The 21,742-nt window shown below is 57.1% G+C and overlaps 5 protein-coding genes across 6 annotated transcripts; 3 read left to right on the top strand and 2 right to left on the bottom strand.

Moving 5' to 3' along the window:
* The first annotated feature begins 252 nt into the window (after positions 1-252).
* FBXW9 (F-box and WD repeat domain containing 9) lies at positions 253-6,741 on the top strand. The gene is made up of 10 exons (XM_044254120.1): positions 253-2,011; positions 3,137-3,276; positions 3,354-3,482; positions 4,445-4,557; positions 4,643-4,734; positions 5,561-5,709; positions 5,799-5,912; positions 6,043-6,132; positions 6,225-6,290; positions 6,363-6,741. The coding sequence occupies exons 1-10, from the start codon at positions 1,603-1,605 to the stop codon at positions 6,435-6,437; spliced, it is 1,377 nt and encodes a 458-aa protein (XP_044110055.1). The 5' UTR covers positions 253-1,602; the 3' UTR covers positions 6,438-6,741.
* A 493-nt stretch (positions 6,742-7,234) lies between these two features.
* Positions 7,235-11,694, bottom strand: GNG14 (G protein subunit gamma 14). Its single transcript, XM_044254125.1, has 4 exons — positions 11,245-11,694; positions 10,968-11,046; positions 7,506-7,598; positions 7,235-7,420 (listed from the first exon to the last, which is right to left on the bottom strand). The coding sequence occupies exons 3-4, from the start codon at positions 7,596-7,598 to the stop codon at positions 7,295-7,297; spliced, it is 219 nt and encodes a 72-aa protein (XP_044110060.1). The 5' UTR covers positions 10,968-11,046; positions 11,245-11,694; the 3' UTR covers positions 7,235-7,294.
* Positions 9,711-15,348, top strand: DHPS (deoxyhypusine synthase). Of its 2 annotated transcripts, none has more exons than XM_044254122.1 (9): positions 9,711-9,980; positions 12,553-12,717; positions 12,951-13,072; positions 13,155-13,251; positions 13,332-13,418; positions 13,927-14,032; positions 14,112-14,215; positions 14,931-15,056; positions 15,141-15,348. In XM_044254122.1, exons 1-9 carry the CDS (start codon positions 9,969-9,971, stop codon positions 15,234-15,236), a joined length of 915 nt encoding a protein of 304 aa, XP_044110057.1. In that variant the 5' UTR covers positions 9,711-9,968; the 3' UTR covers positions 15,237-15,348. The 2 variants fall into 2 exon arrangements, with proteins under 2 accessions (XP_044110057.1, XP_044110056.1); XM_044254121.1 differs by lacking the exon at positions 9,711-9,980 and adding an exon at positions 11,710-12,020.
* WDR83 (WD repeat domain 83) lies at positions 15,242-19,666 on the bottom strand. The gene is made up of 9 exons (XM_044254123.1): positions 19,404-19,666; positions 19,206-19,326; positions 19,018-19,123; positions 18,340-18,388; positions 18,138-18,264; positions 17,013-17,080; positions 16,811-16,919; positions 16,601-16,715; positions 15,242-15,545 (listed from the first exon to the last, which is right to left on the bottom strand). The coding sequence occupies exons 1-9, from the start codon at positions 19,504-19,506 to the stop codon at positions 15,396-15,398; spliced, it is 948 nt and encodes a 315-aa protein (XP_044110058.1). The 5' UTR covers positions 19,507-19,666; the 3' UTR covers positions 15,242-15,395.
* A 166-nt stretch (positions 19,667-19,832) lies between these two features.
* On the top strand, positions 19,833-21,263 carry WDR83OS (WD repeat domain 83 opposite strand). Its single transcript, XM_044254124.1, has 4 exons — positions 19,833-19,943; positions 20,060-20,165; positions 20,684-20,781; positions 20,877-21,263. Exons 1-4 carry the CDS (start codon positions 19,894-19,896, stop codon positions 20,941-20,943), a joined length of 321 nt encoding a protein of 106 aa, XP_044110059.1. The 5' UTR covers positions 19,833-19,893; the 3' UTR covers positions 20,944-21,263.
* The last annotated feature ends 479 nt before the right edge of the window (positions 21,264-21,742 follow it).

Raw genomic sequence — 21,742 nt, forward strand, 5'->3', positions numbered from 1 at the left:
TTGGTTGATTTTTGCACAACGAAGTTTCAGCTTCTCAACCCTCTCCCCTGCCCAGGGCTGCAGACCCTGACTGGCCTCGATCTGCAGTTCCTCTTTGTCCCACATCCCTCCTTCCCCCTCACCCTCTTCCTCCTACGGGCTCCAGGGTCTGTCCATTTGTTACTGTGCTGTGCTGGGGATTGGCGCCAAGGTGGCGTGAGATTCCACTTGTGTAGAACTTTGTTGAGTAAAGATCAGTTTCTTGTGAAACCCTTGGTCTCTATCTGGCCTCCTGTATGCTTGGCTTTGGCAGTAGAGAAAAGATGTGGAGGGGGGCTTAGAATGTCTTAGAAATGGGGATGCACAGGACTCAGGAAATAATTCGGGAGGAAGGAAATAAATAAGTGTTACCCAGGGACATTTCTTGGGACTCCAAGCCCCTCACTTTCCTTCCCGGTAAAATGGGAAGGTGAATGTGAAGGAAAAAGATTAGATGTGGTAACATACACATGTGTGGTGTCCCCTGGAACGGAATTACAGCTCACTGAATGTCTTGAGCTCAGTTTAAAAGGGAGCCATTAGTGTCACAGCCCAAGTTCAAGATCCCATCGCCTTACACTAAATTAAGGGGCAGTTTTGTGGCACCCTCATCTTTGGTTAGCCTCGCAACTCTGGGTCACTGGGCAGGTTGGACAGTTTTGTAGGAAGCTAAGCTTGGCACTTGGCCTGTGGGAGGTGTGGTAAGTGTGAGCGGCATTACAGAGGCAAATGAGAATTGCTAAGTTCTTGGGACACACAGCCTCAATAAAATCTTGCTGCTACTTCAGCCTGGCCAAAGGTCACCTGCATGGACTTGGGAAAAGAAACAAAAGCCTGACATTGACATATACCCACGTTCAACAAACGTGTTGTAGATTCTGGTGAGCGAATAGGAGATAAACTGCGGAACAGTGGTATGTCCCATAGAGAAAAAGTTGGGAGAGGAGAGAAAACGTTGGTAAGATGGTCAGCTTTACAGTAGGATACTCTGAGAAGGCCTCACTGCGAAGGTGATAGCTGAGCAAAGAGCCACGTGGATATCCAAAGAGGCTGAACAGCAGTGCTCTGAGACATTCACATGGATCGGTTAATACTGCCTGGCTCAAGAGACGCTTTCAATAAATAAGAGATAGGGCGGTGGTAGATAATTCGGAGAACTTGAAGCTCCTGCGGTACAGCTGCACGTTTCTGTTTCCGGAAGGAGTTGGAATCCCGCCCCTCAACTCAGGGGCTGCATTTCTAAGCTCAGTGCCACCTGTGAGAGGTGCTTTGGACAGAACCGCGTCGAGCCAGGCTCAGCCGCCCGTCCGCATCAGCACCGCCACAGATGCCTGTTTAACAAACGCTAGAAACAGGAATAGGCATTTTCTAGCCCAAGGCTGCCGTAGCTGCACCACCGGAGCCCTCGAACAGCGTGATTCTAGCTTAACAACCGACCGGTTCCCGCTTGTGGCACTCGCTTCCGGTCGGCTCCAGCGCCGACACGTCATCAAACGGCGCCGGAAGTGCCTTTGCGCTGCCTAGGAGACGGGACGCGGGCCCTCGGCTGACAGAGCCCGGCTGGCCGCGCCCACCCCGGTCGCCATGGAGCTGCCCCCAGGGCCGCGAGACGATCCCCGCGCCTGGGAAGATGACTCGGACCCGGAGTCGGAGCCCGACCCCGACGCGCAGGCCGAGGCTTACGTGGCCCGCGTGCTCAGTCCGCCGAAAGTCGGGGAGGGGCCCCCACGCGCCCCTTTGCTGTCCGCGCCCGTCGCATCCCCTGGCGCCCTGGAGCCGCGGGCGGCGTCCAAGGGTGCGCCCGTGGGGGTCCCGGGACTACTGAGCCTTCCTCCGGAGCTGCTGCTCGAGATCTGCGCCTACCTAGACGCCCGCCTGGTGCTCCACGTCCTGCCACGCGTGTGCCACACGCTGCGCGACCTCGTGCGTGACCGGGTCACCTGGAGGCTACGCGCGCAGCGCCGCGTGCGCGCGCCCTACCCAGTGGTAGAAGGTGCGCGCGCCTGGGGGCCGGGGTCAGCTGCCCAGGTTAGGCTGGGGTGCTGTGAGCACCGCCCTGAAGCACGCTTCCTGGTGGTCCTGGCTTGGGAGGAGGCTGAGGTAGTTATCGATGGTGTCAAAGCCCCTGACCTCTTGGTGCACCATGAGCTAGGCGCTGGGGCTCCCGGGGCTGTGGAAATCTACCTTGCGGGGCTGGGGTCGCTGAACTCAGGATCCACTGAGCCTTAGGCTTGGGGTCTGGTGGTACCACGGACCTGATCCCTGGCTGGGGGTTGACACAGGGACTTGAAGTCTTAGCAATTGGAATCTCTTGCGGTTCAGGGTAAGGCCAAGAATCCTCTGGGTATAGAAGCTGAACTAGCAATTGATGTCAAAGCTCCCCACCCTTACAGTCTTGATCTAGGTAGGGATGGGGCGGGGACTAAAGGCCCCGAGCCTGCAACCTTAAAATCAAGCCACATCTTAAGAGGTTAGGATCCCTGCTACTAGCAATCACAGATAAATCCTCAAGCCCAGGGTCTAACCTAGGCTGGGGGCTGGTAGTAATTCCCCCTGTCCCTGAGGTCACTGATAGCTGGGGGATAAGACAGCTTGGTCAGCTTGAACTGATGGGGCTTTCCTGAACAGCCTGATAAACATAGTTGGTCGTGCCCCATTATACCACTGAATCTCTGCATCTAGCCCTTGAGTCACTTGACAAGGTTCCCACATTTACAGAAACTAATCTGAGAACACTTCCCTGGGTTTGGTTGAGATCGTGGAGGCAAAATGTCCTAGTTCTGATGCCTTGCCTGAGGGTTGAGGCAGGACCTTAACATTCTGAGGCTACTGTCCTTCACACTTGGGTCAGGGGTTGAGACCTGCAAAGATGGTCCGGAGGCTCTAGTTACTCTATTTTTGGAAACTGGGGTGAGTAGTCCTAAGCCTGCTTGGAAGGTGGGTGGCTGGTGGTCCCAAAGCTAGATTCTAGGCCTTCTTGGGTGGGTCAGGATCCAGGTGGGGTTCTCTCCAAGGCTGGTGAAGGTTGGGCTTCCTGGAAGCCAGGGATGGGCTTGGACAGCTGCTGTGGATGTCAGGATTCCTGCCCACTGGGGACCCTGCTCACGATGCCCCACAGAGGAGGACTTCGACTGGCCGACAGCCTGCATCGAACTGGAGCAGCACCTGTCACGCTGGGCGGAGGATGGGCGCTGGGCTGAGTACTTCTGTTTGGCTGATGGGCACTTTGCTTCCATTGACTCGGTGCTGCTGCTCCAGGTGAGGTGGGGCTCGGTGGGGGGCAGGCAGGGCTGGGCCAGGGTGATTCTGACACCACCACCTTGTTCTCTTCTCAGGGCGGTGCGTTCTGTCTGTCGGGCTCCCGAGATCGCAATGTCAATCTGTGGGACCTGCGGCAGCTGGGGGTGGACCCCAGCCAGGTTCTAGTCAAGGCCTTGGGCACCGAGAAGAACAGCACCCACAAGGTGAGGGGTTAGGAGGCCAGACAGGGGATGGAAGGGTGGGGCCTGAGTAGGGTGCCATGGTTAAGGGCAGGAGTTTTGTTTTGGCACCAGACGTTGTGGATTTAAATGTTGCTTTGCCATGACTAGTGTGACATTGGGTGAGATGTGGGACTTCTCTCGGCCTCCGTTTCTACCTGTGTCTAGGCCTCGTTTAAGATGAGCATGAATGAGATGACTATGCCGTAGAGCTTCACGTGGGCTGGGATACACAGCAGGCACTCGGGGGGATATCAGGTGTACCTTGAGAGGCATAGGGCAGGGCAGTTTCGAGGCTGCCTTTGAGGCTCACAAAGCTCTGAGCATGGCGGTCATCTCATGAGAAGCAGCTGTAGAGGAAAACCACTGCCACCAGTTACCAAGGTGGTGTAGGCAGGTGGCCAAGAGCTTGGTGCCGGAGCTAGGCCACTGGGTTCAAATCCCTATTCTGCTCCTCCCTGGCTGTGTGACCTTGGGCAAGAGACACAACCTCTCTGTGCTCCAGTGTCCTTGTTTGTAGCATGCGACCCGGTTACAGCACTCTGCTCAGGGAGTTTGGTGAGGAATGGGTTAGCCACCAGCCAGTGATTTGTGCCTGTTAGCTCCCAAGGCAGGCGCTGTTTTTTGGTGCCCATTGTCCCAGTGAAGAAACTGAGGGAGAGCACGTCATTTGCTCCAGTCATGGAGTGGAGTGCCCACTTTTAATCGACTTGTTACGTGGCCCCAAACCACCACAGGTGCTGAGTCTGGCAGGGACTGGACTTAGGAGTATCATTGTATGGGGGTATGCACATCCTGGGCTCTGAAGTCAGACAGACCCACCGACCTAAGTCCTGACCTCTACTTGGAGCTGCCTTGCTCTGGCTTCTGGGGTCAGTTGTCTCCCTCCTCCGACCCTTGGTTTGGTTACCTTTGGAATGGGGGTGACCACTGGGTCTGGTCTGCAGGGCTGGGTGTGGTCGCTGGCGGCGCTGGACCACCGCGTGTGCTCTGGTTCCTGGGACAGCACGGTGAAGCTCTGGGACATGGCAGCTGATGGGCAGCAGTTCGGCGAGATCAAGTGTGTGGGGTCCTGGGCGGGGAGGCGGGGCCGGGCTGGGTCTCAGCTAGTCACAGCCCGAGCCTTGGGCTCCGTGTGTTCCCAGGGGCAAGGCGGCTGTGCTGTGCTTGTCCTACCGGCCCGATATCCTGGTGACTGGCACCTATGACAAGAAGGTGACCGTCTACGACCCCAGAGGTGGGCTGGGGGCCCAGGGACCCGGGTGGGGAGAGGAGGGCCGCTGGGGGTCTCCAGGGTCATGCTGGGGAAGGAGACACTTGGACCTCACAGCCTGGCTGGGATGACAGTCTCAACCAGATGCTGACCACTCCGCGCGGCCCGTGCTGTTGCTGAGCCAGCAGAGGCAGCTGGCGGGGGATGGATGTTGGGGGCAGAGGCAGTCCCCCTCCACCTGGGGGTCTGGAGGGTGGGAGATCCTCTGAGCCTCAATACTGTGGGAGGTGGAGCAGCCCCTAGAACCCTGACTACCCCCCCGTCCTAGCTGTCAAGCTTGAACCTCAGTGTCCCCTTCTGTAGGATCTGGATAATAACCCCAACCCCATAGGGTTCATAGGAGGAGAGGACAGTGGGAACATTGGTGGATTAAATACTAGTTTACATAAAAAGCCTAGGAAAACACTGCCCAGCACCAAAGCCTTTTCTATTGTTTCTTTATTCATTCTTATTTTAATTGTAGGGCTAGGGGTCTTTTCCCAGGAGGGGTCAGAGGCGGGGGCCTGGTCATGGGAGTGGGTCTTGGCTCAGACCCGCCTGGGAGCGGAAGCATTTAATGTGGGAACTCGCTGAGGTTGGCCAGGTACTGAGAGCAGATGGGATTGGGCCGGGGGCTGGGGGGGCTGAGATCTGGGGGCCCTGGATGGCCCCAGACCTTGCTGGGACAAGAGAGGAGACGGGATGGGGGCAGGCAGAGCAGACCAAGGGTTGTGCCAAGCGGGATAGGGGCGGGCGGGGGGTGGGGGGCAGGGGCTCTGATGTCTCCCTCCTCGCCACATCACTCCCGAAGTCGGCCCGGCCCTGCTGAAGAGCCGACGGCTGCACTCCAGTGCGGTGCTGGCGCTGCTGGCGGACGACCGGCACATCATCTCGGGCAGCGAGGACCACACGCTCGTGGTGTTCGACCGCAGGGCCAACAGCGTCCTGCAGCGGCTACAGGTGGACCCTCCCCGGGGACCCGCAGGGACCGGGCATGGGGTGGTGGCTTGGCCCGGCTTGAGCTGCTCTGGCCTGCATTCCTCCCGCAGCTGGACTCCTACCTGCTCTGCATGTCCTACCAGGAGCCCCAGCTCTGGGCTGGTGACAACCAGGGCCTGCTGCACGTCTTCGCCAACCACAACGGCCGCTTCCAGCTCGTCCGGGTCCGCCAGGGAGCTGGCCCCTGCCCCACAGTCCCTGGGCCTCCTCCCTACCTCCTGACCCCCTGGGCAGCTGGCGGGCTGACCCTGGGCAAGGCCTTTCCTGAGTGTTCCCTGTCCCTCCTTCCTGCAGTCTTTTGACGTGGGCCACAGGTCTCAGATCACAGGGATCAAACACTCACTAGGGGCCTTGTACACCACATCCACCGACAAGACCATCCGGGTGAGCCCCTGAGACAGGCCCCCCTCCCTTACCCTGCCCCCACCAGCCAGCAGCCCATGGCCAGACCTTTGCCCGCTGCCCGCCCCCCCCAGGTGCACGTGCCTACGGACCCGCCGAGGACCATCTGCACCCGAAGCCACAACAACGTGCTGAATGGGGTAAGGCCCTGCCCTGTGCGCCTTGTCCAGGTGCCCAGAGCGCCCCTGACTCCCTTTGCCCTGTATCCCCAGATCTGCGCAGAGGGCAACCTGGTGGTCGCTGCCTCTGGGGGCCTGTCACTGGAGGTCTGGAGGCTGCAGGCCTGAGCAGGAGGATGCGGATGTGGATCTGCTGGCCCACAGGCTGGGCCGTGGCCTCTGTTCTCGGGGGACCATCCCCCCTGTGCTGGTGCTGCCCCTGCCCTGTCCCAAAGCCCTGAGGCACCAGGAGTCTGGGCCATGGTGAGCTGTGCCCCACAGGCCGTGGCCCACGCCAGGGGAGGTGAGCCTGGTGTTCAGGCCCACCCAGGGGATGCTTCCCTCCCTGGGGCCCCGTTTTTGTTAGGATTTGGATACCTGCTTTCCTTCCAGAGCGAAGGAGAAATAAACCTGATGTACTGGTGTCCCTCGAGGGCCCTGCCTGTGCTTGCTTGGGACTGGGAGGCGCCGCTGGGTGTGTGACCGTCTGGGAGACAGTCTGTGTCGCGGGGGAGGCAGGTCTGGCTGTGAGTGTTGTAACAATAACCTCGTCTACGCTTGTCTGTGGGCCAGTGGATGTGGGTGTGTGTGAGGAAGGGGAGGCTCTCAGGGGTTTGCACATGTTTGTGTAATGGCACGTGTGTGTGTGTGTGTGTGTGTGTGTGTGATGCGTTTTGGCACCCAGCCTGGGACTCTTACCCTGGGCGCGTTTGTGCGGTGGCAAGGGGATCTGCTGAGGCCACCCCACGGGTGCGGGGGGGCAGAGAGGGGTGGGGGAGGTGTGTGCCGTCCTTCTGGGGGTGCAGGACGTGTGTGCTGCTGGGGCCAGGACCCTAGAGCTGGTGGGGGATGGGGGTTGTGCTAGATGCGCAGGCAGCTCCCAGCACGGGCCCCTTCTGCCCCCACCGAAGCCTGGCCAAGCCACGTCCTAGGGATCCCTCACTTCATGTTTATTGCGGCCTCCCGGGTGGTCGGGGCCGTGGAGGTCACAGGATGGTGCAGGGCTTCTTCTCCTTGAAGGGGTTGGTGGCAGCGGGGATGCCCACGAGGAAGGGGTCGCTCTTGGCCTGCTCCATGCAGAACTGCAGCAGGTCGGAGGCCGCCTTGGACACCTGCAGTCCAGACTGGTTAGCCAGGCCCGGGCTGCCCACCTGTCCCCTCACCCAGACACGCCCGTGCCACCACCCTGGCCCTCACCTTCACGCGTTCGATGCCTGCCTCCATCCGCAGCTGCTCCACGGCCCGGCGGGCCTGCCCGATGTCACTGCCAATGGCCACCTTGCCGGACATCTGCAGGAAAGTGAGCGGGGTCACGGGCAGTGGGCTCGATTCCAGACTCTGAGCCACACGGCTACCCAAGAGTCCCCTAGCCGCCTCCGGTGTCCCCCTGGGGGCTGTGGGAAGGGGGTGGCGGGTCCCCGACCCGTCAGGACCACGTACTTCAGCTTGAGGGCTGCAGCTGATTCCTGACTGCTCCGTCCTCCAGCAGCCCGGCTCTGGCTCCCTCCCTGGCCAGCCTGGCCTCTCCAGCCCCCTCCGATCCCTCCCCCACCCCTGCAGAGACTTTGAAGCCAGGACACTCATGGAGTGAAATGTCACCAGCGGCAGCAGCTGCCTCAGCTGAGGGGGTCCCTGCCCCAGGGGGCCCAGTGGCTGCCCTGGTGTCACGTGTCACCTACGCTGGGGGAGCTTGGGGGCCCTGGCTTCTCACTGACCTGCTTGATCCTCTGCCGATGGGCCCCAACCCTCCTCCTTTGCCAGCCTCTGCCCCCACCCCCCTACCACATACAGAGTGTACCTTGGCTCAGGTGAAGCCCTGTCTCTCCCCTGTCTACACTCACCAGCCGGGATCTTATCCACAGAAAACTCTGTCTACTTGCTTATGCTGATGGCTCCTTCTGTCCCCATCCCAGAGCTTTCCCTGATCTCCTATCCACCCGCAGAGCCTACTGCCTCCTCCGTCTGCCGCACTGGGCTCTCAGGGGTCTCTCGTCTAGCTCAGCCAAAGCTGGACTCGGGATTGTCTTCCCCCCAGACCTTCTGCCCCCAGTTCACCACCATGTCATCAAATGCCCTAGCCCACATCTTCAACTCCTTTGACCCTCTCTTTCTGGTGTTCCTATGTCTGAGCTTTTCTTAGGAGCCGTCAGATCAACTTCAAATTAGCTTCTCAATCTGGTCATGTTTCTCCACATCTGTTGGCATGTCCCAGGTCCTGCTCCCACCTCTGCTGGCCTGGACCAGCACAGGCGTCTCCGCCCTCGTCTCCCCTGCCCTGCCTTTCCCCACTGCCCCTGTTTTCTCCTCGAGGCAGCCAGTGGGGTCTGGTGAAAAACAAATCACATTACAACATGGAAAACCCTTGAAGGCATATGTTAAGTGAAATAAGCCAGTCAGAAAATGACTGATAAGGGCGCCTGGGTGGCTCAGTGGGTTGAGCCACTGCCTTCGGCTCAGGTCATGATCTCAGGGTCCTGGGATTAAGTCCTGCATCGGACTCTCTGCTCAGCGGGGAGTCTGCTTCCCTTCCTTTCTCTCTGCCTGCCTCTCTGCCTACTTGTGATCTCTCTCTGTCAGATAAATAAATAAAATCTTAAAAAAAAGAAAAAAAAAAAAAAAGAAAATGACTGATAAGGTATGATCCCGTTACATGACCTCCCTAGGGATGTCAAATCCAGAGACAGGAAGTAGATGGTGGGTGGCTGGGGGAGGGGGACAGGGAGTTAGTGTTTAATGGGGACAGAGTTTCAGTTTGGGATGATGAAAACATTGTAGAGATGGACAGTGGCAATGTTTGTACAACAGTGTAAATGTGCTTAATGCCATAGAACTGCATACTTGAATAAATTTAATAAATGTGATAATAAATTTTATGTTATATAAGTTTTACTACAATAAAAAAAAAGTTGGTGGAGGGCTTGGCTGCCTCTTGATCTCAGGGTTGTGAGTTTGAGCCCCATGTTGTGTGCAGAGCTTACTCAAAAATAAAAGTTTTTTTTTTTAAAGATGGGGGAAGTAAAAACTCTCTCATGGTTGGGACGCCTGGGTGGCTCGGTCAGTTAAGCATCTGCCTTTAGCTAAGGTCATGATCCCAGGGGCCTGGGATCAAGTCCGGCATCTGGCTCCTTGCTCAGTGGGGAGCCTGCTTCTCCCTCTGCCTGCTGTTCCCCCTGTCTGTGTGCTCTCTGTCTCTCTGACAAATAAATGAAAAATCTTAAAACTCTCCAATCGTTTCCCAGCCTTTTTAAACCCATCTTCCCTACTACTGCCCAGAGGGCTCTGTCTGCTCTGGCACCTTCTACCTGTTCTGAATTTACTTTTTTTTTCTTTTACAGGTTTTATCTTTAAGTAATCTCTACATCCAGCGTGGGGCTCAAACTCACAACCTCGAGATCAGGACTCACAAGCTCCACTGACGGAGCCAGCCAGGCGTCCCTGAGTTCATTTATTGACCTCTTCCCCTCCTTCATTCCTGGATTCCCGGATCACCCTGATGCCCCTGTGTGGGCTCACTGATTCATTCAGCATATTTGCTGAGATCACAGTATGCAATCACTGCACAGAGTAAGAGAAACAGCGGCGAGCCCAGACAATCCTGCCTGCACGGAGTGGCCGCTGTCATCAGGGAGGGATGGACAACAGCAGACAAAATGAAAGAGAATGATGAGCAAGGTAAGTGGGGAGTCAGGTGGTCAGAGCAGTCCTCTTGGACGAGGTAATATTTAGACAGAGATTCAGAGAAGGAACTGGGAAAGAGGGTATTCCAGGCAGAAGGAGCAGCGGGTACGTCAAAGGTCAGGAAACAAGCTTGGTGGGTTCTAGGACAGCGAGGAGGCCGGTGTAACCAGAAAGGAAGGAATGGAGGGCAAGTGGTGGGAGATGAGGGCAGAAAAGTAAGCAGGCACTTCACAGGCCACGGTGAAGACCCTGGATTTTACTCCTAGGGAGAAGCCAGCATAAGAGAGTTTTAAAAAGGAACGATGTTTCTGGTTTCTGTGTATCGAGCTCTCTGACCACAGCAGGGAGATGGTTTGGAGGGAAGGCAGCCCAGCGTTGAGGCTTTGAGAATGGAGAAAAGGACCTGGATACAAACACCAATCATAATGTACAGCTGAAACTAACAGAATGTCAAATTCTAACAATAAGAAAAGGCACCTGGATCTGGGACCCATTTTGTGGGTAGAACTTGGTGGAGGTGCTGAGGGATGAGTGTGAGTGTGAGAGAAGGAAAGACATTAAGCTCAATTCTCCAGTGTTGAGCCTACTAGGTGCACGGAGGGCTTATTCGCTGAGCTGAGGGCTCTTTGTTGAGCTGTGGAAGACTGCAGGGAGATCTGGGTTAGGAGGAGTGGGAACTGAGGAGTGAGATCCAACTGGGGACTGTCAAAGATGTCAAGGAGGACGTTCTCTTTCTCCAATCAAGTGGGCTAATCTCTGGCCTCAGGGCCTTTGCACTGCTAGTTCTCTTTCCCAGTGGGCGATGGTGGATAAAGGCCTCCCCAAATCTTCACGTATGGGGTTTTTCTGGCCTTGGCTCAAATGTCACCTCCTTGGCATCTTCCCCAATCACCTGTTGCTTCAAATAAGGCCACCTCCCCCACTCCATCCACCCCTACCTAAAAGACACATCATCATTTTGGCATCCTCAGTAGCACTTACCACTATTGTTGTTAGCTTTCTAGCTCCCCAAACTGTGGACTCCAGGAGGGCAGGGTCTGCATCTTGTTCACTGATAAGTCTGAAATGCCAAACACAGAGCCCAACGTATAGTATAGACTCCGTAAGTTGTAGAATGCCTGCTTAAAAGAGTCCCCCTGGACCAGACCCTGTGCAGCGCTAGGAGGATCCATGAGATACAGACCCCACCTTTGTGGGTCTCACAGTCTTGATGGAGGGAAAGAGAGGTCAGCCTTGGATCCCAGAGGAGGTCCCTTACCCAGAGGAAGGTCAGAGGAGGCTTCCCAGAAGAAGCGACAGCTGCAACGGCCCGCAGGGTTACGCAGCATGTGGAGGAGGCTCTGGAGACCTGAGAGGTACGGACAGCGATCACTAAACCATTCGACGAGAGACGCTCAGGGGCAGAAACTATTTGACATTTCCTGATGACTCGAATCCTGTCGAAAGGCGACGTCTAAGAAGCCACCCTCCTTCCCAGAAGGGACAGAAACGAATGGGAAAGCGCCGCGCAACGCGGTGGGTCTCCAGCAGGCGGCAGTGAAAGTAGGAATCGTTATTCATCTCAGGCTTGGTAAGACACGAGACAAGGAACAGCGGCTCCTCGCAGCTTCCGTATTACGGAACGCACGCGCAAACATGGCCGCGCCCTGGATTATGGGACGCAAAGAAGGTCACGTGACTAAGCCACTTCCCGTCCCCCTCTGCAGGCTTTCCCGAGCCCTACTTCCTGTACTGTCGTACTGAGCGCGTGCTGGGGTTTAGTGCGTTTGGAGGCCGCTGGAGGCCTAGCCTGGGACGGCTGTGATCTGGGAGTGCGGCCTCAGGAACATGGAGGGTCCTCCGGAAGGGAAGGCACCCGCGGCGGCGCTGGCCGCTGTGCTGAAGCACAGCTCGGCGCTACCCTCCGAGAGCTCCCAAGTCCGAGGGTACGACTTCAACCGCGGCGTGGACTACCGTGCGCTACTGGAGGCCTTCGGCACCACTGGCTTCCAGGCCACCAACTTCGGGCGCGCCGTGCAGCAAGTCAACGCCATGGTGAAGCCTCGGGCGGAACTTCCTGCATCGAGGGGGTGTGGCCTAGAGTAGCGGCAATGCAGTACTCGGAGGGGGCGGGGCTCCCTTGAGAAGGAGGCGTGTCCTTTGATGGGCGGTCCAATAGTTGGAGAGAGGCGGGACCCATCCTGGGCGGCAGTTTCTGTGCTGGGAAGAGGACGTTGTCTTCCCACCCCCGGCCCCCATCCCCATAGTGTTCTACAATCAGGAGGAGGTTGGGACTGATTCTAGATAGGAGGCGAGTGAAAGTGTTCTGAAGTATGCGGTTGAGGAGCCTAAGTCAGGCTCGGATTTGTTCTTTCTATCGGGGAAGGGGAACGGGCCTGCAAAGGTCTTGCTCTCCGATTCCTTGAAAAGGGGGTAAAACCTGAGCTTGTGCCTTGAGATTTGGGCTGTGAATGGGGCGGAGCCTGCACAAAGGGCGTTCGTTCCCTGGCTACAGGTATTCCAGGTAGAAGTGGTAGGTGCTAGAGTTTGGGGCCAGAGGGTAACTTGACTCTGCCCTTACACCTAGATAGAGAAGAAACTGGAGCCGCTGTCACAGGATGAAGACCACCATGCAGACCTGACCCAGAGCCGGCGCCCACTTACTGGCTGCACCATCTTTCTGGGCTACACATCAAACCTCATCAGTTCAGGCATCCGTGAGACCATCCGTTACCTCGTGCAGCACAACATGGTGGGGACCTCGTGGGGTTGTGGCCTTGGCCTTTCTAGGTCTTAGGGCAATAAAATTACTGGTGATTTAAATGACATAGGGAGATAGGGTCAGTTTTAAGCTAATTTTTTTTTAAAGCTCTACCTTTACTGTAGAGGTTTCCCCAAGGGTCACTGGGTTAGTATTGGGAGCTCTACCTGGGGTGAGGGCAGGGCCCCTCTTCCTGGGCCAACCTCCCTGACTTACGGCTGCAGGTGGACGTCTTAGTGACCACAGCTGGCGGCGTGGAGGAAGATTTTATCAAGTGCCTGGCACCCACGTACCTGGGCGATTTCAGTCTCAGGGGGAAGGAGCTACGTGAGAACGGGATCAACAGGTTGGGGGCCCTGAGTGGTGCTGAGCAAGGGAGCTGGGCTGGGGAACCTGGGGCCTGATGCCCACATGCCTCACATTCACAGGATTGGAAACTTATTGGTGCCCAACGACAATTACTGCAAGTTTGAGGATTGGTTGATGCCCATTCTGGACCAGATGGTGCTGGAGCAGAACACGGAGGTAGGGCAGGAGCGACCTAGAGGCTGGCGTGGTAGGAGTCAGGGCAGGCACTGTAGGCTGAAGTCAGTGTCTCCTCCTAGGGTGTGAAGTGGACACCTTCCAAGATGATTGCCCGGCTGGGCAAGGAGATCAACAACCCAGAATCAGTGTATTACTGGGCCCAGAAGGTGAGGGGCTGGGTGGGGCCCGGATGCCAGGCCTTGGTGTGTATTTGCTTGTTTCACCTTCATAGACCCCTGGAGAGTCCATTCCTTATCTCCACTCTGAGATGCGGAATCCGACACAGAGCTTAGGTGCTTTGTCTGAGGCTGCACAGCCACTGAGTGTGATCTTGGGATCCTGGCTTGTTTCCTAGACCTGGGATCAGTTGGGGCAGCCGTCATGGGGTGGGGCGTATGGTCCCATGCTCCTCCAAGGCGGAGGTCCGGCAGAGTAGCGAGAGCGGCTGTTCTTTGTCAGACACCATCCTTCGTGCTTTTGTGATTTCGTCACTTAATGCTTCTTCGTCCATGAGAGAGGTGTTGTGTCCATTTTACAGTTGAGGAAACTGAGGCCCAGAAAACTTAAGCACTCTGCCCAGAATCAGGCAAAGAGGAGGGGATGCCACTGGGATAGGGACCAGCCTGCTCCCACTGGGCTCCGAGCTCCAGTCGCTCTTGTCTTGCTGTTCCCCAGAACCACATCCCCGTGTTGAGCCCAGCGCTCACAGATGGCTCCCTGGGTGACATGATCTTCTTCCATTCCTACAAGAACCCAGGCTTGGTCCTGGACATCGTTGAGGGTGAGGCACGGGGGGCCACACGGGAGCAGGGGAGGCAGGCTGGCTGGGTCCACAGCCTAACCACAGCGATCTTCTCCAGACCTGAGGCTCATCAACACGCAGGCCATCTTTGCCAAGCACACTGGGATGATCATCCTGGGCGGGGGTTTGGTCAAGCACCACATTGCCAACGCCAACCTCATGGTGAGTGGAGACGGGGCACCCGGTCCCTAGTGAGGGTGGACGCGGGCTCGCCATGCAGCCATGCCTGTGTGCTAGGCCTGTGCCATGTGCTGGGGAGACAGCTGTGGACTAGACAGGCCAGGATCCTGTCCTCCTGGACTGATGTTCTAGCCAGGGAGACAGGCAGCGAACAAGTGACATGCTTGTCACATGGCAGTTAGCTCCTGTGGGAAAAAACGAGGGATGACAAGATGGCAAGAGAAATGACGTTCTGGGAAAGACAGCCAGTGAGCACAGAAAACGGCGAGTACGAAGGCTCTGGGGTGCCTGAATTAAGTCCAGGTACAGTTAGCAGGCCGGTGAAGGGGAGCGGAGGTGACCAGCAGCAGGAGCCAGGCCTCCAGGGCTGCCACTTGGGAGCTCACAGGCGCCCTCTGGCATCTGTGGGGGATGGGGTAACATGGGCGGGGGTCGGGTGAAGACTGATGGGGCCTTGATCAGAGTGGGCGTCATCTTGGTGTTTGGTGGCAGCTCTGCCCATCAACCCTACCAAACCCCAACCTTGTGCTCTGCTCATGCATGCATGTGGGGCCCCTCCTTTGGAGTGGGGGGCCGCTCCGGGCTTCCTGCATGCAGGACACAGCCCTTGGCCTCTTAGCTAGTGCCCCCCACCCCCCGCCCCACCATGTCCAGTGACTGGCTGACCAGCTCCCCCTGCCCTTGGCTCTCCCCACAGCGGAACGGGGCTGACTACTCTGTCTATATCAACACGGCCCAGGAGTTTGATGGCTCGGACTCTGGTGCCAGGCCGGACGAAGCGGTCTCCTGGGGCAAGATCCGGGTGGATGCACAGCCTGTCAAGGTGAGGGCCGGTCAGGCGGCTGGGGCGCACAGTCTCCTGGAGTGCGGCCGCAAGCCCTATGATTCACTCATGTCCCCTCTGCAGGTCTACGCCGACGCCTCCCTCGTCTTCCCCCTGCTTGTGGCTGAAACCTTTGCCCAGAAGAGAGATGCCTTCATGCCCGAGAAGAATGAGGACTGAATGGCTGTGGCTCAGGGAAGTCTCCCCTCTCCTGTATTTATTAGCTTGCAAACCCAGTCCCTTCCTCCCTCCTTGGTCAGCCATGTGTCTAAAATAAATGGTCTTCATGATCCTTTTGAGTCCGTGTCTGTGTCCTTGGTGGTGGTGGGTCCCCCACCTTCACCCAGTGCCACCATCAGCCTCATAAGCCTCCTCCCGCCAGCACTGGACGCTGCCTCCCGTGGCGGTCAGCAGGCAGGGCTCCGTGGGGTGGAAGGCCAGCGACTGCACCACGCCGGGACCCACAGGAAGGGCCAGCGTCAGGGCACCCTGTGGAAGGAAGGGGTGGGGACCGGTTATCAGTGCGTCCCTCTCCCTTGACCTTCAGCCACCTGCCGCTAACTGCTTCCCAGGCACCGCAAACCTCAGCTGCCCCAAAATGAACCCCTGAGTTGCTCTATCTTTTGGAGCACATGTGGCTCAGGCCAAGCATCCCGGGAGTCTTGCTCTTTCACGCTTCCCGCCAGTTTATCAGCAAGGGCTCTTGGCGCGGCCTTTAGACCATGTCTCGATCCACATCCACAGCTACCACCTTGCTCAGACCCTGTCCTGTCCTGGCTTCTCTGCCTTGCTGCCATCTGGGCTCTAGGGGCCCACGGGGCAGCGTCTGTGCTCACTTCCTTCATCAGTCTGCAGTTCCCGCTCAACGCATCTGGTCCCTTAAGCAGGCTCCAAGTTGCTCTTCCCACTTCGAAAATGTTCCTCCATGCGCTCCCCCGCTCAGGGTGACTTTGTCTGGTAGTCTCTCGAGAAGTAAGCAGAACACTGGCGCGTTCTCAGTTGCCAGAGAGAGCTGGGCCCCCAAGTCTCTGCCCGCCCCCCGCTTCCTCCATCCTCTTACGGGCATTACTTGCCCTGGCCAAGCCCCAGCCCTGACTCCATGAGGTCCGAATAATAGCCTGTTTCCAGTCTGACCTTCCCACCAGGCCGAGACCTATCAAGACAGGGCTCACGGGGTTTGGGACTAGAAACCATGGGGATGCTCAGAGGTAGCTCAGGGTTTCTGAACTATAGCTCCATCTCAGTGGGGGTCTGATGCGGCTGTTGGCCCCAGTTCAAAGGTCAGCTGGGCTTGCGTGGCCTTGCTTACACCAGCCCTGCTGCCACCACCATCTCACAGTACCTTTGTCTCCTGACCCAAGTGGGCCACACCTCCAAGCCTTAGCACACATGTTCCCTTTGCCAGGAATGCCCTTCCTGCTTTCTCTTTTCACTCACTCCTGCAAGCCCCCAGCTCTAATAGCATTCCCCTTCGCAGGTGTGGGAGTGACGGAGGAAAAGACAGAGCAAGCAGCCTGGTAAGGAGTTGGGGTGAGGACGCTCACCTCCACCAGGTCCCAGAAGTACACCTTCCCGTCCTCGGAGCAGCTGACCACGTGTGTGTCACGCTCACTGAGGCAGCAGTCCAGCTTGTACTCCTGGTTCTTATGGCCGGTGTACCTGGGGGTGGGAGGGGTGAGGAGGGCCTGGGTCCTAGCAGAGGGTGCTTGGGGCGGCGGGGGGGGGGTGGTGGTTCCACGACCCCGAGGACTCACTCGCCCAGCAGCTCCCCTGTGTCCTTGTCTAGAAGCCTCAACGTGGAGTCCAGGCTGGAGACCAGGGTGCACTGCCCGTCCCGGCTAAAGCAGGTACAGGTGATGGGGCCTGGGGGTGGGGAGGGGCGCAGGTGGGTGAGGCTGGGGCCCCCTTTGCTGCCCCGAACCGGCCCTGCCTGCCCCACAGTCCTGCCACACTTACTGCCCACGTAGTCTGAGAAGAGCTGCCCCAACCTCAGGTCATAGCGCCTCACCCGGCCATCCACGGAGCTGCAAGAGGATGGATCCAGCTGAAGCATCAACTGGGGCCAGGAGGTCCATGACTCCAGTCCCTGGACTCTCCCTGACCCCGCCAGGAACAGGGCAGGGTGTGTGTGTGTGGGGTGCTGGGTTTGCCCTTCCTGTGCACCCTTCGCTATCATGCTCACACTCGAGGCTAGCCATGGGAAATAAACACTGAAATGAGTTCTTAAGTGGAATTCCCGGGCACTGGCTTTGAGACGGACACCCAGAGCCAATCAGGACCTACTCTATGGGTTTCTGATATGCACTGAGCTGCCTCTCTGGGCTAGTCCTTGGGACACAGCTGCAACTAAGTCAGAGCACGTTCTGCCACCAGAGCCTTACTGACTGAGAGTAATCTAGGAAGGCCTCCCTGAGGAGGTGACCTCTCAACTTGAAGGATAAGGAGACAAACGTGTGGTCCAGGAGATGATGTGTGGGAACAGACTAGCCAACAGTCTGGGGAGCCCTGCTTGGGAATTGTCATTGTTTGTCTCTTGCAACTAGAATGTCAGCCTGATGCGGGCCGAGATTTTCCCCGATTTCAGTAACTGCTGTGTGTTTTTTTTTTTTTTTTTTTTTTTATTTGACAGATAGAGATCAGAAGTAGGCAGAGAGGCAGGCAGAGAGAGAGGGAGGAGGAAGCAGGCTCCTTGCTCAGCAGAGAGCCCGATGCGGGGCTCGATCCCAGTACCCTGGGATCATGACCTGAGCCGAAGGCAGAAGCTTTAACCCACTGAGCCACCCAGGCGCCCCTGCTGTGTGTTTCCCAACAAAAAAAGTGGTATGCAAGAGAGGCTCAAAAACACTCTGAGTAAGGAGAAAGGGAGTCCCGGCTGAGAAAGAACAACTGCAAAGGTCCAGAGGTGAGAGCATGCTTGGCATATTCAGAGAAATGAGACATGGAATGAATAAAAGTTAATAGCTCAGCAGAGAGCACTGTGCAGGGCCTTGTAAGCTGAGGTGAGAAGAGCAGATTTTAATGTAAGTATCGAGGCAGTGGTGATCCTTAGCAGGGCAGGAGTGAGGTCCTGGCTCCACTCACCCTGCCAGGACCTCATGGTCTGACACCTTCACACTCGATATGCCGTCCCTGGCTTCGTCCAGCGTCTGCACTGGCTCAGGCCTCCGCGACCGGCAGTCCCAGCACCGTATGCTGGAATCAATAGAGCCTGTGAGGGCCAGCATGAAGGTGAGGTTAGCTTTGGGTTGTAGGGGTTAGCACCCTCCCTAGGCTCCAGACTCACCAGACAAGATGACTGTGGCCTCTTCATTAAACTGGACCGTGTTCACCTTCTGAGAGATGGGAATTGTCACTCAGAGGAGACTGGACTTTGGAGGACTGGGATAAAGGCAGGGTTCTGGGTGCTGGTTAAAGCAAGAGCAAAGGAGGGGCATCTGCCTTTGGCTCAGGTCATAATCCCAGGGTCCTGGAATCTGGCCCCACTGAGAAGGGAACCTGCTTCTCCCTTTACCTGCCCCACTGCTTGTGCTCTCTCTAGTAAGTAAACAAAATCTTTTTTTTTTTTCTTTAAGATTTTTATTTATCAGAGCGAGAAAGCGAGTGAGCACAAACAGGGAGAGCAGCAGACAGAGGGAGAGGCAGGCTCCCCACTGAGGTGGGAGTCTGAGGTGGGACTTCATCCCAGGATCCTTGGATCATGACCTGAGCCCAAGGCAGCCGCTTAACCGGCTAAGTCACCCAGGTGTCCCTCTAATAAGTAAATAAAATCTTAAAAAAATAAAAAGAAAGCAAAGGCTAGAGATAGGGGAGGTGAAAGATTTTGGGGGACACTGCATGCTGGGCCTTGGAGTGGGGGTGGTAAAGGGTGGGGGTGGGAGGGTTCCCTGTCACCACCTACACGTCAATGCGGGCTTTCTCCGTCATCCACGCTCTAATGAGGCCTCTTCTCGTTTGTACTCACCCCCGCGTGGCCCCGGAATTTGCGAACGACCTGCCCCGATGCCACATCCCACAGCACCACCGCCTTGTCCCCGCCGCCGGAGCAGAGACTGCTATTGTCAAAGGAGCTGGAGAGCCAAGGAAGGAAGATCAGTGCCGACCTCAGATCCCGGTCTCTGCATCCGTATCTCGGACTGGCCCCCGGCTCACCCGGCCGCATCCAGCACCTCGTAGCCGTGGCCGCTGTACGTTCGCAGCAGCGTCCCCTTCAACGGATTCCACAGCTTCAGGGTCTTGTCGCTGCCGCACGTCAGACAGTAATTGCCATCCACTGGGAAACACCAGGAGGGAATTATAGGGCTGAGGACCTCAGAAGGCAGGAGGACCCGGAACGAAGAGGGAGCTCACCGTTAAATCGTACAGCTCGCACGGCCCCCTGCCCGCAGTCTAGCGTCTTCACCCGTTTTTGCGGCAGCTCCGGGCCCCGTGGTTTCGGCTCAGGGAAAGCCATTTGTTTCGGGTTCCCTTCCTCGCCGCCTTACATCGATCCGCACCAAGGACTCCGAATCCTGGGAATCCACGCTCGGGTGTAACTTTATTGTCTTCCGTAGCCCACTTCCTATTTCTCACTTCCGGTTCAAATATTTTGGCTTTTTTCGGGATACTGTTTGGAATACTGAAACCTGATTCCAGCTTCTAGGTTTCTTTTCCCACTTCTTGTTTTCAAGAAACATTTCTGGTCTTTTTCAATGCTCTATCCCCCAGCTGGAAGGAGTCCTGGCCCCGCCCCTGGGAACGGAAGCTTGCAGCCTGTGGGTGTCACTCTAAAAGCCACCCTTCTTTTCCGCACCGGAAGCTGCGACTCCCTCAGCGGAAGAGGCCCGACCTCGGACCCGCCATGTCCACTAACAATATGTCGGACCCACGAAGGCCGAACAAAGTGCTGAGGTGAGGACCCCAACATCACGGGAACAGGGCTCGGGTTGTGGGGCGAGGTCCAGGGAAGCGCTTGTCCACTTCGGGGGCGGGACTTTGAGTGCCTCTGACCCTTGAGCCTACCGCAGGTACAAGCCCCCGCCGAGCGAGTGTAACCCGGCCTTGGACGACCCGACGCCGGACTACATGAACCTGCTCGGCATGATCTTCAGCATGTGCGGCCTCATGCTCAAGGTGGGCGGCGCCGAGTTTCCTTCGGCGTAGCTCCGCCTGGCCACGAAGCCCGTGGTGGGAGCGGATTCGGAATGAAGCCGGGCTGGTGCTGAGGGGGCGGGGCCTGGGCCTGGCCGGGGGCGGGGCTGCGGTGTTGCTCGGCTGAGAGGGCCAGAGCCGGAGGGGAAGCCGGGTTCAGGGTGGGTACCGGGGAGGTCGGCCTGATTTTAAAAGTAATTTGGAGGGGACTCGTGGAGAAAGGATGGGGTTCTTAGCATCACGAGGCATGTCAAAGGCTACTCTTCTTAGGCCTGAGGGCATGTGGTGCTGTCAAGAAAGGCAGGCGAAGAGGGTAGAACAAGAAACTGGGTACCTGGAGTAGGCTAGGGGGAATGGGACCGAGGGATTCTTGGGGATAAGATCCAGGTTGCATCGGGTGGAAACAGTGGGTTGGCACCCGTGTCTGGGAATGCCCCTGTGGTGGCTCATTGGTGTCCCTGTCACTGACCGAATACCCCCATCCTCCTGCCTTTCCCCAGCTGAAGTGGTGCGCTTGGGTCGCTGTCTACTGCTCCTTCATCAGCTTTGCCAACTCCCGGAGCTCTGAGGACACTAAACAGATGATGAGTAGCTTCATGTGAGTCTAGGCTTAGAGAAGGAGGACTTTTGAGTAAGTGGGAGAGGGGGACCCAAGCCTACCCTTCCTGGACTGACACCTCTCTCCCCCCGCAGGCTGTCCATCTCTGCCGTGGTGATGTCATATCTGCAGAACCCTCAGCCCATGACGCCCCCCTGGTGATGTCAGCCAAGGACTACTCTGTACACCTTCCCCCAGGCCTGGCCCCTGGTTATTCAGCCCCTGCCCTCAGCTGCTGTCCTGGGCTTCCCTGAATGAGGTAGTCTCAGGGCTCACAGCTGGATGGAGGGAACCTGACCCTTTCCCTGGGATTTTACTTCTGCTGGGCAGAGGAGAATTCCCTAGGCCTCCCCCACCTGCCTGCTTCCCCATCCTGCCTGCTGCTGGGGGAGATGCTGTCCATGTTTCTATGTGTATCCACTCGTTTCTTTTGTTGAAACCAGTTAATAATAAAGTTTTGCATTCTGGCTGTGTTTTGGGAACCTCTCCTGTGGATTGTGGGTGCTCTTCCTGGTGGGGGAGGGGCTCCAGCCTGGAGCCTTCTGGTGGTGGTGGTTCACTTGCTTCTTTCACAAGCCTTGTGACTTCAGTCAGCTGCCTGAGGCAGAGCAGTGATCCCTATCCTCTGGCAACTCAGCAGATGGGCTCTGCTGACCTGAGGAATATGGGCTTTCATTTTCTTATCAGACAAATCGGATAATACCAGTGAACTGGATGGACTAATAGGGATTGGGAAAAGCATGAAAGACTGAGTTCTCTCCCACCTGTCACTCCTCACCTGAGTCCCATGGGTATTTCTTCCAATTAGGCTGTATACGTCCCATCCTTAGTAACCCAGGGGGTTAGTTCCTTTATGCGTAATCCTCGTAGAACAGAACAGGACCACCATTAGCCCCTGCTCCTAGCCAAGCTAGGTCCCTCCAAGACCCTAGCCCTGAAGACCGACGGGACATCGTAGGAT

This window comes from Neovison vison, chromosome 6 (genome assembly GCF_020171115.1).
Source record: "Neovison vison isolate M4711 chromosome 6, ASM_NN_V1, whole genome shotgun sequence".
NCBI classification, from domain to species: Eukaryota; Metazoa; Chordata; class Mammalia; order Carnivora; family Mustelidae; genus Neogale; species Neogale vison.